Source organism: Astyanax mexicanus, chromosome 2 (genome assembly GCF_023375975.1).
Source record: "Astyanax mexicanus isolate ESR-SI-001 chromosome 2, AstMex3_surface, whole genome shotgun sequence".
In the NCBI taxonomy this organism is placed as follows: Eukaryota; Metazoa; Chordata; class Actinopteri; order Characiformes; family Acestrorhamphidae; genus Astyanax; species Astyanax mexicanus.
In genome coordinates, this window is record NC_064409.1 from 59,161,567 (window position 1) to 59,180,442 (window position 18,876).

General features: G+C 38.4%; 1 protein-coding gene across 2 annotated transcripts; it reads right to left on the reverse strand.

Moving 5' to 3' along the window:
* Window positions 1-469: 469 nt before the first annotated feature.
* nfatc3b (nuclear factor of activated T cells 3b) lies at window positions 470-18,480 on the reverse strand. 2 transcript variants are annotated; one of them, XM_007228184.4, is made up of 10 exons: window positions 18,184-18,480; window positions 12,293-13,454; window positions 11,143-11,305; window positions 7,869-8,068; window positions 7,406-7,578; window positions 6,726-6,866; window positions 6,535-6,590; window positions 6,254-6,380; window positions 5,143-5,991; window positions 470-1,251 (listed from the first exon to the last, which is right to left on the reverse strand). In XM_007228184.4, the coding sequence occupies exons 1-10, from the start codon at window positions 18,272-18,274 to the stop codon at window positions 1,181-1,183; spliced, it is 3,033 nt and encodes a 1,010-aa protein (XP_007228246.3). In that variant the 5' UTR covers window positions 18,275-18,480; the 3' UTR covers window positions 470-1,180. The 2 variants fall into 2 exon arrangements, with proteins under 2 accessions (XP_007228246.3, XP_007228245.3); XM_007228183.4 differs by having other exon boundaries at window positions 5,143-5,994.
* Between the last annotated feature and the right edge of the window lie 396 nt (window positions 18,481-18,876).

Below are 18,876 nucleotides of genomic sequence, written 5' to 3' on the forward strand. Positions count from 1 at the left end.
ACCTTACACTGTAGACTCTGTATCTCTGTTCATGAAGACTTCTGTTACTATTAGACATGTTTGGAAGACATTGTATGCTAATGAATGCAGTTTTGGATGCACTCTGCATAGTGACACTTTAGTGTATTGGTTTAGTTTACTGGCACATACATAAAAGAAGAAGACTTTGAGACTTTTAGAGTAAGATATAGTCTATGACAAAAATATAGTCTATGACTAGTCTTATTAACAACCCAAAGTGTTTTCCATATTAATGTGTTAATGAGTTTTTGGCAGCAATAAACAAACAAATAAATAAACAAACAAATCTGGACAGCAGACTTCGAAAACACAAGAGGTCAAATATAAAAAAATACCTAAAGTTTTTAAAGTCTTAAGGCTACTGTAGTTTAAGGCCTTCTATAAGTGTCTTTGTCATAAACATGGCTTTTATCTTGAAATAGAGATAAAAGAAATAGGAGAAAGTGTTTGTTTAATATAGTTGAAAAACAATATTTAATTCCAAAGCTTTCTACACAGGCAAAATTTCAGTGCATAGGAAAAGGTCACATACCTTAATGTTCCATACAATTTCATAAATAGAATATGGAATCTGAAAAAGTTTCAGATAAAAAGTGTCTGTCACGTAACAAGTCGTCTAACAGAAAATGTTACAAATCAGTGTGTTCTCAGCAAATCACAAATCAATCATGCCAAATTACACAATTACAAACTACAGTTCCAGTGGCAGCTTCAACTATCACACCTAGGTTACACTGTAATAGTGTAAAATGTCCTATACAGCCACCCCAAAATATTTAGATTCATAAAAACAATATTGCATAGAGTCATAAACACCCTTCACAGTCAACATTTTGTGAAGAGTTGATTTTAAACTGAATGTCACATTCAAGGCACCTCAGCAAAAGGCACATCTAGTCTCAGGTCTCAGCTTGAACATTCACATTTCATAAGTCCAGTTCAAAGAACAATTCAAAAGATAGTACCTAGCAATCCTAGTAAAGCTCGAACCCATACTATGCAGCAACTGCTTATAAACACATTTGATTATTGCAAATACAAAATGTATGATAAGTTTTCTTTATGAAGCCCTTTTAAAAGTATAAGGCAGATAAAATACATTACAGTATGTACAGTACAACTTGATCATGTCAGAGGATCTGACTCAGTAACAGTGCTGCTATGGCAAGCTATAAGAATCCCCTGCAGGATCTGGACTCTGGAACAAGTCTCTGACAATGATCTCGCTCACTGAAAAGAGAAGAAAGAAAAAACACAAGTTAAAAACAAACATACCATTAACTTTTTTATAATGGTAACAAACAATAGTTAATAAAATATTAAGTATTAGGTATGTAAATAGGGCACAAAGCCTTTAGCACATTTTGCATTCTCATAAAAAATGATTCCCTTTTACATAGTACTTTTATTTCAAATAATTGTTTTCTTGCCTGTACAATATTCTGTTATGTATTTTTTTTAAATGTCTTTTAAACACATTTTAATGTTTTTTTTTGTCTGAATCTGAATTTTAACCAGATTTTCTTTTTTTATCTGAAACCCACAAATAATGAATTAATGTAGATGTAGATGTAGTAGATGACAAATGACAATGCACCAAATATTTGACAACTGAACTTATCTATGTTAAAATGGTAATACTAATAATAAAAAAACACTTTATATTCTGTATTCAGACTTGTTGTTTGGTTTTGGTCAAAAATGTTCCATTTCAGTATATCCCTAATATTAGGCCAGTATTGTTAAGTCACCTTTTTTTACATTTAAATTCCCAAAGCTCCTAATAGCAGTTTTCTGAGCACAGATTAAAGTCTAAGACTGCATGGAATGTCCAGTAAAGTATTTTTAGTCTCAGTTAAAATCTTAGGACTGGGCTTATCCCGTGTAGAGGAAATGATTTTAGAACCATTTGAGGGCAGTGTTGTTCCTATATTTGGGCTCAGCTGGGTATCTGTATATCCTCCTGTTGTTCAGTGCAAGCACAACGCTGTGTGCATCACCAAACAACCACAGCTGGTATAGAGAGTGTGAAAACGCAATCATGCTAAAATTTTTTTTTTTTTTTTTGTGCTTAACAACACACCTTTTACTGCAACACAGTCATATTTGTACAATCTTCTTGATTCAATAGATCAAATGTCAAACACCTAAAATTAGTCAGATATGGTTCTCAAAACAGAACTCAAAGGGGGCTATTTTTAGCATCAAACAAAACACCTACACATCATGGGAAATACAGCATGTATATTATCTACTGTCTGACCAATATCTGATCTGATTTTCCTTTTAAAGCTTTTAGATGTTTGTCTGTATTTCGTCCTGCTAAACTTCTCTAGAAATACCAAACATAATATATAATTCAAATATAATACATACGTGTCAATTCATTATAAATACACTTGAGCAACAGCAAATGTATATTTTCAGTAGGGTCTGTTGCAGAGAATGGAAACGGCAACACATTTGCAGGGTTACACTCTTGGCAATGAAAGGCCCTATGATGAGAAACAACAGTACTCAGTCATCAGGGGGGCATAGCAGTCCACTGCACCTGTCCTCTCCAACACACAAAAGTGGAGCTGAGACATGGTGGCAGAAGGCCAGGTTGGATGGGTGCCTACTCTCTTTTGAAAACACAGAAGCAGGCTAGGGAGTACGAGAAAACATTTAACAGAATTATATTTGAGCTTGTAGGATTCCCAGTCCAAATTTAGCCATTTAAATGCAAGGTTACACTTCAGATAGAAAGATGAGGAAATATATTTTCCTGTCCGCCTTAGAGGTAGGTCAGAACATCTTTCACTTTAAATGTGCTGTTCCCTTAAAATACACAAGCTAAGAAAGTAACAGTATAAACAAATAAAGCTCAAACCCCTGAAGGCCACAGATTTGTCAGGCTACACAGTAGGGTGCCAATATCCTCTGCTATGTAAGGATCTCATTTAATGCTAAGCACAAGAATGTTTTGTATGAACCACGCATGTCTATCACTACAGTGGCTTAACAGCTGTGCGCTAGTAACTACAGAAGATTAAGCTCCGCAGTATATTTAGCTCCCTCACTGACTCTGATGCAATGCTACGTACAGGCCTGTATCCTCTTTCCCACTATGCTGCAGGACTGAGGACTATAATTAGACTCAAACCAAACAGGTTTCCACAAACTGTGGGGTAGTACCTCCTGGTCTTCTATTGAGAGTAAAACAAAAGTCAAACGGGCCCCTGGCTTATGTTTGACGTAAATTTATATGAACAAAGTTTATTAATTGTTGTCCTAATTAACTGTCTCAGTCTCAATTACCTCCAATTACCGAAGATAAATGCATTTGCATATGCTCCAAAAATGATCTGCAATAAAATCATTTCACATTTACTAACTTTAATGTTTCATCTCCTGTGAACCAGTAATTTAGAAATGCAAGATTGTTTGTCCTTCAGTGACAGTATATCCACCAACCAACCAACCGATCACTTTATTTAAACCAATTACAGCCCTACAATTACAGACTACAGTCCTTCTGTTCCTGTGCATTTATTACTTTATTATCCTCCTATTACCCTGCATTTCAACTGGTCAGGACCAAAACAGAGCAGCTTAAACACTGTGTCTACTCACTGTCCACTCAATTAGGCACTCCTACATAGCTACCCTGTAGATGTAAAATCAGAAGCTCATCCATTGCTGCACAGTGAGTAAACTGCTAGTCCTTCATCAGTGACTAGAGAACGCTGCCCACAGAACACAGCCCACAGGACAATAGCCCACAGGACAATGTTCTCAGTCAAGCAGCAACATTGTGGTGTTTAAGAACTCCAGCAGCCTGTCTGATCCACTTGTACCAACACAGCATACTTTCACAATGTTAGTGTCACTGCAGTGCAAATGTAAATCACTGTATTCAAGGTTTTGACAGTTTCACCGTATATCATGGCATTTTTTTTTATCATAGTATTTTTTTTTTAAAGACGGCTTTTATATAGGTTTGTGACTTACGTTCCTGTAAAGATTACATATAATATAAAACACTAAGGCTTTAAAATGAGGCTTTGATTACTATAGGGTTTACTTTGTCCCACAAAATTACACAATATATGAAGGAATCATATATGCTGCATTAGCAGAAAAACAGTTGAAGAAGGCAAAAAATAGACCTTAAAAAAAGATTTTAACAACTTTAACACGGCTTCTTTTCAAAGTAAAATATTTTAAATAGTTCCATAAACACTATAAATGGACCTAAAATGTTTTCAAAAGAGATATTTCCCAAAAGTGAGACACAAGTTTAAAATCTATTTACAATGTTAACCCTGAAACCAAGACATTACAGTTTTAAAATCAGCCAGAGTTACCTTCTTTCTTTTGTTAACAAATAAATTAAATTCAGTTTGCATAAAAAGGTATCCTTTAAGCTATAGTACTATTATATTTAAACAGGGCTATAGTTACTGCTCTTGAAGCTTTTTTTCACATTGTTTCCAGAGTTTTAGCACTTGTGCTGAATAAATGATTCTGCACCCAGGACCGATTCTGAGCTCATCTGGGAGACGAGAGAAACTTTTTTTGAGCCGTGGATTGACTACGCAATTTCATTCGTCTCTTTCTGAATAAATAATTGCTGTTTGCTGCTGCTTTTCTATTTAAGTTGGAATAAAAAAAAACACTCATATTGCAAGGAATAGCAACAGAAGTTCCTCAGATAAAGTGGTGTTTTCATTTCTTTTCAGGTAGGACAGAGTGAGATGAGTGTTTGGCTCCACAGGGCTGAGCTACATTTACTCGAGTGTGTTAGCTTGTTATGCTAACTGGTTAGCGTTAGGGAGCTGCGCCAGTTTGCTTCTTCTGTGGTGCTGTTCTACACGCCAGTTTTAATTTACCCTCCGGTATACTGGATAAACCGGTATACCGCCCAGCACTAATGTATATCATCATTAGAGGCTTACAATTTATCGGTGTTACAAAAGTAGGTCAATGTACAGTTAGCAGTTTGCCTGGGGACACTTATTGTTTCATGGAGTTTATGCCTGGGCAGAAAATTAAAGACCTTTCTGCCATATGGAGGACTGTAATATTAACCTTTTTGCTAAACAAATCACCGTTTGCCACAATAAACAGGACTCTTACCATCATCGAGAGTTATATCCTGTAGCCCAAGAGACTGGAAAGTAAGCTCCTTTTCTTCAGGTTCCTCTTTTATATTAGGCTTTGTACCATCCTTATGATCTTGTGAAACTTTAGGAACTGTGGAGGTCTTGGGCCCACTTGCCCCAGATTCCGGCAGGGAGATGGGAGATGTTTTGGTGGAGTTTGTGTCTATAAGGGTTAAGGCTGAGGTAGAAGGCACTACAGTATAAGCTAAAGGCTGCTGGGAGACAGGTGACTCCAAACAGGCCAAACAGGACTTTGACAGCCCCTGCAAGTCCACATGATCATTACTGGAACTATGGTGATTCAGGCTACTTAGATCAGGTTGGTTTGAACCTGAAGTAGGGCTTATATAGCCCTCATTATATCTCGGAGAAGGAAAAGGATTCAAAGAATGAGCACCTCCAGGAGAGCTGTGATGTCCAATAACCAGAAGAGACTTTGCTTGATTAGACATCAGAGGTGAAGATTTCCCCCCACTGACTATGTCACTGTGAACATTGGGCTGGCCATTGTATGATATGTTCTGCTGAGGTGACTGGAATGAGGGCTTGGAGAAATCCAGTGAGGGTGAGTGGAATATGGAGTGAAGCTCAGGTCCAGCGCTGAGATTACCATCTGGAGGATAATGCCGGTTAAGATATGAAGAACCCCCTGGAGAGTAGCTAAGCTGAGTTGACGATGGAACACAAACTGGGCCTTCAGAGTAGAGCCATTGCTCCAGAGGGTGGACCTGGTCGGAGGGCAGCTGGGCCTCAGCACCGATGAACTGAGCCGGATCACAGACAGCATTCTCTCCAACACTGTCAAATTCCTGCTTTACTTGCACTGCTTAGAAAGGCAAAGCTCAGTTATAATCTGTTTGATTTGCATTCTCTGTACAAAATTCTGTAAAGTATCTTTCAATCTGTAATCTTCTACAGTGTAATGGTGGAGAAGTAATGCTTAGCTTAAACTTTTCTCTAACAAATCATAAACCACACTGTAATGCAAAACAATTTAGCAAATATTCTATTAAGATTTATTTGTTGTCTATACATGCATGTTAAATAAGAAACATTACTGGCTGTATCTTTGAGACGGTCTTTACCTGTGACGTAGGTAAAGCGATGAGGAGGGCTCCTCTTTCTCTTGCCATTGCTGATGTAAAACTGTACCTGAGTGGAGGATGCCAAGATCCTCTTATGATATGGAGGGATTTTCACCACAATACTCATCTACAAAGATAAATAGTCATGATTAAAAATCCAAGTTCCAACTTGATATGATATCTGGAAACAAATGTCATCATAGACATTGTATACCTATAGTGCAACATTTGTACTGAAAAAATAAAAGGTACCAAAAAAAATTAAATCAAAAAGCTCTTACATCTTTACTCTTTTCACATACTGTTCTAGCATCCACCTCCCACTGAGTTTTGCCATCTGGAATGGGGGGAAAAAAAGAACATGAAACCTTTTATAGAGACAAAACCTTTAGTTTGAAAACAACACCTGAATGGAAAGTAAAACAAGCTGTGTATGAATACTTAATGTCTTCTCAACCAGTTTGCCTCTTACCAGGGCCTTTTTCTAGAAAGATGACCTTTGACTCTGGAGTGATGTTTGGGCCTGTGATCAGCATCTCCTGACCACCAATCACAGAACCACAGGTAGGACTGACGTTATCTATCTGAGGGAGTTCCTGGGCTGACCGCTGAGCTGTAACAAAGAAAGTCAGCAAACAGTAAGTGGAAGGTTATATCCACCTTCCTTACATGAGTACATATCGCAACATAGATTTTAGAAAAAGGGAAGCACTGCATGTATACTTGTTGTCATGCACATGCATACACTTCCGCTGAACCTGCACATGCATACAAATATACCCGGTCATGGCAGGACACTTGTTCAAAAAGACAAGCTTGAAGTATTTGTGATAACAATCCACAACAATGGGGTTTTTGGCTGGTTGTAGTTTTAAGATGATTGTGTGCATGTAAATGCACTTATAGACTTCCACTGAAAGTTACACAGTTTTTTTTTCCTTTCTTCTGTTAAGTTGATATTTTGGAGATAGAATGATTTGCATAATAGCTAAGATATAGTGATTGACTGTGATCTTAATACTTCTGCCATTTTTACATCTCAGCAATGCAATAAGCAAACGTAGGTATCAAGTATCTGTGTGTCTATGAACATTCTTCTTAACGCCTGAGGTGCCAGACATGTTTCTTGTGGTGTTTTAGTGGTATACTCACAGCACTCTATAGGTATGGAGGCTGCCTGCAATGACAGCATTTTTCCATTGGCCTGAGGAATATGGACACGAAACACAATTCGCACACGTGTGTTCTTGCGCCCGATGTCTGTCTCTCCCTTCCGTAACTCAATGTCAGAGTTTCTTAGCTTCAGTATCCCAGCACAGTCAATGCTTTAAGGCAAAAAGAATACAGGAGGTCAAACACTGGAGAGTGAATGATCATACTGGCTGAACAAAAATAAAAGGGTGCACAAAGAGACTGCATCTTAGCCCAGATGAATATTATTTTAGGTGTGTCATAAATATGGAATATTTTCCACTTGCTCATGCCATGGTATTGATCTAAGGGGGAAAAACTAAAGGAACACCCTCCCTCCCTATAAATCACTTACATCAAACATTCTATTTTAGATCTTTGCAAGGCAGGCTCAATGTAAATCATTATTGTGTATGACTCGTACCTGGCAGACATGCTGTTTTCAGGGAGCAGGGGAATTTCAAGAATTTTGGTGCCGCCAATTATCATCTCCTGGCTTGGAGTGGCCACTGTTTTGCCAGTAATCCTGTGCACCTGATAGAATGGATGTGGTCGCACGTGACGATCATCTGCTGTGCCAATGAACATCTGTACGCTGACTTGTTTCTCACTGTAACCGATAAGCTGTGAACATACGGATGCAGAAAAAAACATAATTAAAAAATGCCAAATTGCTGCTAAGACTTTCCCACCACATGTTAACTACCCTTCTCCACTATATTCAGCTTTTAGTTTTTTTCATTACAAATTAAATTCAATTTGTTTTTTAGGGTTTGCTTGAGTGTAGTAAAAAGAGGTTCAAACGTTCTCGTAAAATTACGCTGTGGTCTTTAAAAGGGGTACAACCGTCTCTTCGGTTAATGACCAACTACATAATTCAGCAGGATCTGCAACGTCAACATTAGGGCTACAACTAATTACTATTTTAGTAGTTGACTTATTTGTCTAATACTTTTTCGATTTCGATTAGTCAACCATCTTTTTTGTCATGCCCACCATTTAAGCTTCCTGTTGGTGAGGCTTCCATTCCAATGTATGTTTTACTGCACTTTGACAGCTTAACTTTTAGGCCCTAGGCCAATTATGAAGGAGGTTTTAATGGTCTGACATTCTTTTATTTACCTAAAAATTACAAAGTCTTTATAGGAGACAAGTGTCAAATGCCAGATGCCGTTATTGCCAGGAGATCTTTAGCTAGGAGAAAAGTTGGGGTTGGGGTAGAGAAAATGTACCAAGTAACAAATACCAAAAAAGAAAAGTCAATAGTGTACGTACCATGAAGTGTAAAATCACCATAACCCTACAAAAGCTTACGCTCATTTAAAAAAAAAGACAAAAAAATAAGACTAATAAAAAATAAGACTTATATCTGCTAATTAAGTATGTAATAATATATCCGTCAAGACAAATGCATGAACTGATCACCATAAGTTTTAAAATATAGTTGCTCTGAGACCAGAGTTGTGTTATGTATGAGCATCTCATCTGTTCCACTACTGGCAAGCATCGGTTCTTCGTTGGTAACAAGGGTAAATAAACTGGACAACAAATGCAATATTAGCACTTCTGAGGCACAAGTTAAAAATAGCTGAACTAGAGTACACCACAGGGTGATTGTGTGGTTCAGTGATTCATAATGTAGTGGAGTGCATTGCTGAGAAAATAAGGTGTGAATAAGCACAAAAGGAAAAAGTTAGACACATATATTTATAATTGGGAACTTGGCATACAGAAACATTCTCTATTGGCACAATGAACTAATGCAAATCTGATATTTCTGCTGGTGTTATAAGAGGAAGTCACAGAAAACTAGCTGACAGCGTTGAAACGAATGCCCCCAAGTGTAATTAAATATACAAGTTCCATCTTGCCTGCTATGCATTAAAATTCACTCTACTGTTAGACTATAATAGGACTGTCACCAGGATAAACATTTATACCATAGTAAACTGCAGGCATGCCCATCAAATGTAAAAACTTAGATTGTTAACCATTATTTATACTATACCTTTTATCTCCATGTTTGCCATTTTTTCACATACAGTGGTATGAAAAAGTTTGGGCTCAATCATTGGTTGTTCAGACACACACAGCCCCACAGCCCCATCAAATTTTACTGTGGGTAGCAAGTGTTTGTCTTGAAATGTTGTGTTCTATTTTCACCATACTTACCTCCCTTCAAATAATCAATTTTAGTTTCATTAGTCCACAGCACCTATTCCAAAATGAAGCTGGCTTGTCTTAATGTGCTTTTGCATACCCCAAGCATGTTTGTGGCGTGTGCTCAGAAATGGCTTCTTCTGCATTACTCTCCCATACAGCCTCTCCTTGTGCAAAGTGCGCTGAATAGTTAACGATGCACAGTGACTCCATCTGCAGCAAGATGATGATGTAGGTCTTTGAAGCTGGACTGTGGGTTGACTATGACTGTTCTCACCATCCTTCTCCTCTGATTATCTGAGTTTTTTCTTGGCTTGCCACTCTGGGCCTTAACTCAAACTGTGCCTGTGATTCTCCATTTCCTCACTATGTTCCTCAGCAGTGGAAACCGACAGCTGAAATCTCTGAGATAGCTTTTTGTATCCTTCCTCTAAACCATTATGTTGAATAATCTTTGTTTTCAGGTCATTTGAGAGTTTTGTTTTGAGGCTCTCATGTTGCCACTCTTCAGAGAAGATGCAAAGAGGAGAAAAACTTGCAATTGGCTCCTTAACCCTTTCTCATAATTGGATTCACCTGTGTATGTAGGTCAAGGGTTAACAAGCTTACCAATTATTGTGTTCCAATAATTAGTGCTAAAGGTATTCAAAATAAAAAAACGACAGGGTGCCCAAATTTATGTACCTGCCACATTTTGTTTAAAAAATATATTATTTAACTTAAACTGCTGATCTGAACAACCAATGATTAAGGAAAATCATGAAAATGTTCTGGGGTGCCCAAACCTTTTCTTATTACAATAAGGATGATTAAAATACCAATGCTCCACAATAATCTGGATAATTTATGTTGACATCCATTGGAAGTTTTTTTCCTTCTCCTATAAATGTTGCTACTTGGTAAATACAAGGCTTTCATGTGACAGTGATAATATGTTTATATTGAATAAATGTATTAAACATAACATGTTTGAGTGCACCCTACATCCTGAAGGTACTATCACACACCCTCAAAAAACAAAACAAAAAATAATCCCCTCAAAGCCTCACCACAACACATTCAACTCAGCACACCATAAGAGTTTCAAACCACTGTGCCATTTTCCAGACAATTGTATTGCATTTAAGTTGTTAATAACACCACTAATAATCTAGTACCCGATATAGCCATTTAAAAACAATTTCTTTGAATAATAGCTAATAGCAGCACTAGTAATTAAGACTCCTTGCAGACCATTTCTAGGACCTAAAGGTAGACTTTAATCACCAACAGAAGAACTATTAATATAGGGCATTTTACTTTTTGACAGACTTCAGACGTCAACATCAGCACTACTTATCCAGTGTCCAATATAAGCCAGAATCATATTTGCATATATTTGTAAATATTTACATACAGTGCTCTGCACAGGAAATACAGACTAACTTTAAAAGATGAATTAGAGCATTATGTATTATCCACTGTAGGAAGAAGCCACATTGTGCCTTTAGGCTCTAATGTGGGGTCAGTCTGGGTCTGTGGGAGAAAAAGAGATATACCTTTACAACAGGGTGTCTTCCACAAGGAGATTTTATTGCTCCTCGACTGCCTTCTGTTTCATAATGGGCTCTGTGGTGGGGTTTAGGCTGTATTTCCAACTTTAGCTCAAACTGCCCAAACTGACTGGGCAAAGGGCTTTCCAGTGAGGGTAAAGATGTAGACCTAAGAGACAAACAAAAAAAAGAAAGAAAATAAGTTTTTCTAACAACAATCTATTATATCTTCACCAGATTTTAACACAGAAAAGTATTTATTAAATGTATCTATTAATTTCCCATATCACTTAAGGTCAGTTTTCCAGTCATGGATTATGCCTAGTCATGGTCTATAATTTCCCTTGAGGAGAAAATCTCCACTGTGAAAAACTGTGAGTTGTTTGGGAATTGTCTTAATCACTAAAGAAACAGTGGTAAATGTAATATTCACTGTACTCTAACCTTAACATAAGCCCAAAATACAAAATGTATCTCTAAATCTGGTCCTAACAATAATCATAGTACCACTGATAATCTACCAGATAATTTATTAACAATCAAACAAAGGATGCTCTGTCCACCTTTATATTGTGCGATACACTGTCCTACAAAAGATAGTTACAGCCTAATTTAACACATGCAAATTTACATGTTCTTGCCAGCTTTAATTAATTAAATCCAGGGTATTAAATTAAGGCTGGAGCTAAACTCTGCTAGTTAAGTAGATCACAGTTTCAAACGACCCTGGCTAAGCTCTAACAAACCCTTTTAACAAACACTTTTGTATTTAAGGGTGTTTTCACACTGGTTAATTTGTGGTAAGAACTTAATCAGACCTTGATTGGTTCTGCAAGTTCAAGTTAAATGGAATGCTAAATGAAATATGCACTAGTTCAGAACATAGGAATTTTTCCTGTATTTACGTTCTTGTTCCCGCTCTAGAAAGCCCTGACTAATAAGCAGCAAGTACATTCTAGCATGGTTTGTGGTGACACATTTCGGTGCATTTGTATTTTTCCCCTGTGTGAAAACACCCTAACCAAGGGGGAAAAGCACAACTTTTACAAACTCCTTAACTAATTCAGACCAAAACAAAACAACCATAGGTGTGAAAACAATCTAAGGCTTGATCAAGAAGTATGTGTTAGCATTTAAAAAAGCATTTGTCCTCTACCTGAATAAAGGAGTTTGCGTTTGTTTAGGTTTTCGCCATGCGAAGGCCAGAGGAACAGATAAGTAGTGTTCCCCTATGTCCTCTTTCTTCAGGGTGGACAGTGACCCTTCTATGCTTGAATCCAAAGATGGAGATGTGATGTGGCTGTAGTCTTCTAGCCCTGAATCCCCCTGTCCAAGAAGTAGGTACGTGGGCTCCTGAGTGTGGTAAGTCCTTCTGGTTTTAGTTGGGATGTCCATCTCAGATGAACAGGCCTGGAAGGAGGCAGCCATTGCTCCTGGACTTCCCAACCAGGTCTCTTCAGTCACACTGCCCCGTGGAGAGTGAGACGGACTTGGGCTGGGAGAAAGATGAGGCGAGGATGACCCCGGCACAGCATCGGCTCTAGAATACGGCCTCTTCCCACATGGTGAAGTGGGACGAGAGGAAGGCCTGGAGGGTGAGGAGGCACGTGGTTGTGGGCTGAGCCAGGTTTCTTCAGTAACACTAGCACTTGGTGATTGGTAGGGTGACTGGTGAGGTGATAGTGAACGAGTGTACAGGCGCTGTTGTAGCTGCTGCTGCTGGTATCTGAACCAAGGATCTTCAGCGTAGGCACAGCTGGGTGAACCGAAGGGTGACACCATTGGAGACACCTGTGGGGATGCCTGGGGCGATGTGAGTGGAGAAGGCAGTGGAGACCCCAGGGGAGACACGAGTGGTGAACCCAAGCGGACACGGGATGCCGCTTCATTCAGCTCCGCATCTACATCATCATATATGTGGGAGAAAGACTCACATGAGGAGGCATCTGAGAGCCAGCTGCGGGACGACAGACTGCTGCAAGGACTTGGGCAGAGTGCATCCCTGTAGGACGCATCCAAAGGCAGGTACAGCTGGTCGCGGGAAACCAGAGGTGCGGAAGCTCCTTGTTGCTCCAGAACCCCTCCATCCTGGATGACATTCAGGGGGTCATGCTGGAAGCTGGCTGGGATGGAGGTGATCTGGATGCTAGGGCAGTCAAACACACGGCTGGGGGAATCCACGGAGCTGTAGCTGGAACTGGGAGCAGCACAGCTGGAGGGAAGTTGGCCACCCTGCGGACCTGGAGGCGGCTGAACAATGGGTTGGTCCTGGAACACAGGCATGGGGTAGCAAGCCGCACCATTATCTGCTCTCGCATCTACAGCAAAACAGAGAAAGGAGGCAAAAATAAGACTATTTTGTTCTCTCCAAACTAATATCTGCTGCATCTTTAGCATATCGGTCATTACTAAAAGAGATCATCTCCCCCTATTTAAATAAGAACATAAAACTACTTATTTAAAAAACAATTAGGCCCCATCAAAAAATATTTTTGAGATTTTTTTTACACAAATACAAAATTGCTTGCATGAGCTTGCTACCCCTGTATGAAACAACAGTACCTCATAATGAGAGACATCAAATATTTAATTCCAAATTGCACACTACTTCCTATGTAGTCTACTTCCTGAAAAAGACAGATTTTACAAAAAGTACTGAATTAAATTTGTCAAAAACTGAGATCTAGTGCTTTTTTGTGTGTACACTTGAGTATTTTTAGCACTTATGCAGTTCACTATACAACTAGGTATTTGATATTCAGCTAGAAACATGCTTGTGTTGTGACAAAATGCTGACAAAAAACAAAAAATAGTTTTGGTTCATTCACCAGGATCATGTCTAAGGTAAACAAGCATAAGCAACGGATACTATAACACACTTAATACCCACAATATAAATAGCAGGTCAAATGGCCATTCTATCAAGAGTGACTCTTATTAAGTCAATGGAGACAACTGAGCAAACTCAATACTGTCAACAGTGCAACAGCAGCACTATAAATAACCACACATACACACATCACCAAACACAGGATGCTGGGTGAGAAGACAGAAAAACTTCAGATCAAACTGATACTGTGGAGGAAAGAGTAGTGAGAAACTACTCTTGCATCAGATCTCTGTTGAGCCCAAGAGAACCTGCTGTACTTTAGAAACAGAAATATTACTATATATATATATATATATATATATATATATATATATATATATATATATATATATATATATATATATATATATATATATTTGTATGTAATTATACATACATAGATAGTCTATCAGGTCAGGTATACATTTTTCAAGAGTGACCATATTTGTCTTTTCATCTAGCCTCTGTACCATTCACCTTAATGGATTTAAAATTATGCAATCAAGATGTAACTACACTGACATGCCAAAAGTCATGAGATAGCAGTATGTATTTTGAGATTGAGTTTTCTGTGTTTCCTCAGTGGACAGCTTGGGAATGCCCACACCTGTATTAGTTGTGAGTGAGACTGAATACTAGGCACAGTGCTAACAGCAAAATGACAAATTATCAGAGTTTGAGTGACGCCTGATAGATAGTAGGCTTTTGATGATGGAAAATTCCATTTCCTTAGATGTGTGGGCATTTATCATCCTTTAAGCCATGGTGTCATGTGTATACTAGGAATATGTCACGAAAGACATTACCACCCACAGTGGACAGTGCAGTGGGTAGTAATGATCATGATTGTCAGGGTCTGACCTGAACTGTCCGTGAAAACAGACAAGCAACTCAGGAAGAGGTCATATCTAGGTTCAGTGCTGCAGGCATCATCACGCATATCCTCCAGTCCTTCGGGTTTATCTTCAATTCATAAAATTGTGCTCTATTGAGTCGAGGTCAGGTATCTGCAATTAAAAACATTCAATTCCAGGATTCTTCCTCTGTATTATTGGGTCACTATCCATTTGTCCATTGATGTGCTATCCTACCGTTTTTGTATGGTTTGTTAAGACTTTTAACCGCTCGGTCAGCGGTCAGTCGCGGGTCCTCTCGGTCAGCCGCGGGTCCTCTTGGCTCCCAGCACGGGACATTTTTGATGCAAAATGAATGCCCCTGCCGCTTCCACAAGTGATCAATTGAAGGAGGGAGGTCTAATTCAGTGGTGAGGATTTGGTTCAACTCTCGGAAGGTCTGCTAAACTTCAGTTTGCTGCAAATTGTGCCGGAGAGTGGAGCAGGTTAGCAGCGGTAACGTTAAAACATCTAATCTGTTCCACCACCTCAGTCAGTTCCACTACATACAATATTTTCCTTATACTGGCTGAATCACTTTTATAGCGTATGTTGTAAGTTATTTAAGTTATTTAAAGTTTATGAATCCTTTAGGTTTGTTTATTTGACGGGGATATCATGTTCCTTTTATGTTTATAAAGAGTTGTATTTTGGCTGAAGCACTTTTGTAGCTTATATTGTAACTAAGTTATTTATAGTTGATAAAGCCTATAGGTTTGTTTATTTGACTGGAAAATCTTGTTGCTTTTATGTGTATAAAGGCTTCTTTTATTCTTTATCCTAGTTGAAACACTTTTGTTTTGATCTGTTAAATTTGTTTACAAAAGAATAAGAAGCTCTGCTTCTATCCTAATTTAAAGTTATTTTTATTGGTAATAGTTATATAGGCTTATGTTTGACAGGGATGTCATGTTTTTATTTTGCTATATGCAAATAAAATTGAGCATTGATTTATCTTGACTATTTTTTATTTCTTAAATATTATAATGTTTTCGTGAAAGGAGGTTTCAAAGACTTAAATTAAATTTTCAGACAGTAGTAGGTACATATTTCCATTGCAGGGATTCTTCGCAGTTTTCTGTGGCCTTCTAAGTATTTATATCGATATCGAAATTATATCATATCGACCGAAATTAAGGAATATATCGTGATATGAATTTTGGCCATATCGTCCAGCACTACCTGAGTTGATGTAAAAAAAAAAAAATCTTCACCAAGGAGGCCATCGTTAGAATCAATATTGTACAATTGTTTCTAACGATGGCCTCCTTCACTTGACTAACACCTGCTTGGGACTTTATATTGCCACCATTTACAAATGTATTAGTTTAGTTGGTCATGGACACCTGGACATAGCTAATGAAGTGCTCATATAACTGAGACATTAAATCTATTTTGGGCAATATTGCATGCATGCTCTTTTGAAGTCTTCCTGAATTTTCTGCTCATTTGAATCAATTCTTCCCTCTAGAAGTGAAATGTTCCTCATATTACCGGCTGCAGTACAAGCCCAAATCATGATCAACCTACTCTGTCAGTGTTGTCGAATCATGCACAAGTACTCTAGGGTCTACTAAATCTACCAGAAGGTCTTTTAAAGTCAAACAGAGGCTCTGAATAGCCTTTCTATATAACGGTATAGTATACTGCAGATGCTCCAGAGATGCTCTAACCAGGCCTGTAGATCCTGCACACTTAATTGCTTTAGCTGGTACCCCAGCTGCATGATTGGAGATAAATCAGGCATCAAGGCAACTAGGCAATATGTCTCATAGAGGCTTGTCTAGCAGTCAATACCAGAAGGTAGACTACCTAAAAGTAGCCTCTGAGAGCCTTTTTATGGGGCAGTGTCTAAATCAGACAGACCATGTCTGTAATCAGTTACATATCAACCTGAGATTAATTTGTTTGTCAGTGGCTATAAATTATTGCTGTCAGATAATATCATTGTTCATTTTTCTCACTTTTTCAGGATGAATGGGACAATAAAATGCTCCAAATTACTATTGCTATTACTACTACTACTACTACTACTAATAATAATAATAATAAAGTAATAATAATATGGTTATAAGAAGAATAGTTGTTTTACAACAAGTTCCTACTACTATTCTGTCAAATCAGACTTAAGGCATTGTAACTGGACAAAAAAATTAAGCATGTTTATGTATTGCTGAAGATTTCATAAAATATTAAATGTATCTTGCACTTAAAAAAAAGTTGAAAACTGCAACCTTTTTATACTTTTCATGATTTATAATATTCTGTATTCAAATATTCTGGTTTCTAAAATTAGTAGGAACTGTGTGTAGGTCAGAAAGCCACCTTTTTCAGTTATATGGTCTTATGGTACTTCTAGTAGTAAAACTAGCTCTGTGGTAGCACATTTTTTACCAGGATAAATTAGGTCTGGGCGATATTTAAAAATATCTCAATATTCTACAAATATATCAGCGATTCTCAATTACTATTTTTAGTTCTTACATAACTTATTTTTTTTATTTGTAAACAGTGATGCACAAGCTATTGTTTTCTTTACATTTAATTTCACATTTTTTAGTTTGTAGCCCCCTTTACTAACCTTACATGCAGCTTTTAATTTTAAACACAGTGCAAACAAAACCTTTTTTTCAGTTCAGAAAAAAAATGTAAAATTTAGAAATTTCTGCCACATAAATGTTTTCTTTACAGAAGAGATGTCTATCTACTGACTCACTAATCACTGGCTGCTTCTATATGTAAAGATGTACAATCTCCATTTTCTCTCATTTTAAAAATCGCATTATAACAGTAACTTATTTCGATTAACCTTTCAGCCCTAAGATAAATAATAACGGAAAGAAGCATGACACTATAAATGCATATTTAATGTAAGGAACCATTAAAACAAATAAGATAGAATTTTGATAAACACCATATAAAATATTTCCCTGCTTGTCAGACAGTCTGAGTCCACAGTGAAGCCAGTGAAGAGGCACTGAGGGAGGGACCCTGCATAATTTTGGAAGCAAATTATCAAGATAAGGTAGACAGGCAACTTAACTAGCTACTTTTCCTACATACCCCTGGTCTTAAACAGCTACATAGTTAACTATATGAGCAGGGCTTGTTGTTTTTAATGGTCTTTTAGAGCTGTAGAATATCTTGTACTCGTGTAAGGCAGAAACAAATGAAGTTATTTGGTTGGTTGGTGAGTTAGAGCAGTGCAGAGGCAGCAATGTTTACAGAAAACCGCACTGATATAGTAGCTAGGCTAGCTCTGACTTTTACAACTGTTTGACTGACCTGTGTGGCCTAACGACGTCAGCTGAGTGTCCTCCCCAAACACCAGTCTGAAGTCGAGCTCCTCGCTGCCGCCGTAGTTCGCGGTGGTCATCGCATGTAGGGAGGGCAGACCCGCTCGGTAAGGCTGAGTTTAACACCGGAACCGAACCGACTAGTCGAGCCGCCGCGGCATACGTCAGTTCACTCGACGTAACTTTTCTGTGTGTGTTTCTGAAGTGCAGCAGTTCAGCGCTGCAGGGCAGCGGACATGGTGCCAGCGTGAAAACCCGGAACACACTCCTCCTCCTCCTCCCCCCCGCCACCTCCTCCTACCCAGCGCCTCCTCTCAGGGAGCTCACCCGCATCTGCAGCCCTTTCGCTTTCTCACACACACACACACACACACAGGCCGTACACTCGGTCTGCGGACGTGGGAATGTCACTGTTTGCCGTTTTTCGGGGCCCCGCGCGCACTTTCAACTACCAACCGTCACTCAACACCGACAGCGCGCGAGAAGGAAACACTACACACGAACTCTAGCAAACTATTCTTATCGATCAGAAGATACCAGAGAGAGACACCGCTTCACTCCCACTGTAACATCTCTTTAAAGGAGAACTCGGGTGTAAAATTGACTTTGGGAGTAGTAAAACATGATAAATAGTACTAACCATTGATAAAAACAAAAAAACAAAACGCCGCTCTCCCGCAGC

Excerpts from the sequence above, each read along its gene's own strand:
- nfatc3b (XM_007228183.4), bottom strand. The coding sequence starts at position 18,274 with ATGACCACCGCGAACTACGGCGGCAGCGAGGAGCTCGACTTCAGACTG. Across the intron at positions 13,455-18,183 it reads GACGTCGTTAGGCCACACAG|ATGCGAGAGCAGATAATGGT; the intron begins GTCAGTCAAACA and ends GTTTTGCTGTAG. Across the intron at positions 11,306-12,292 it reads ACGCAAACTCCTTTATTCAG|GTCTACATCTTTACCCTCAC; the intron begins GTAGAGGACAAA and ends TTTGTCTCTTAG.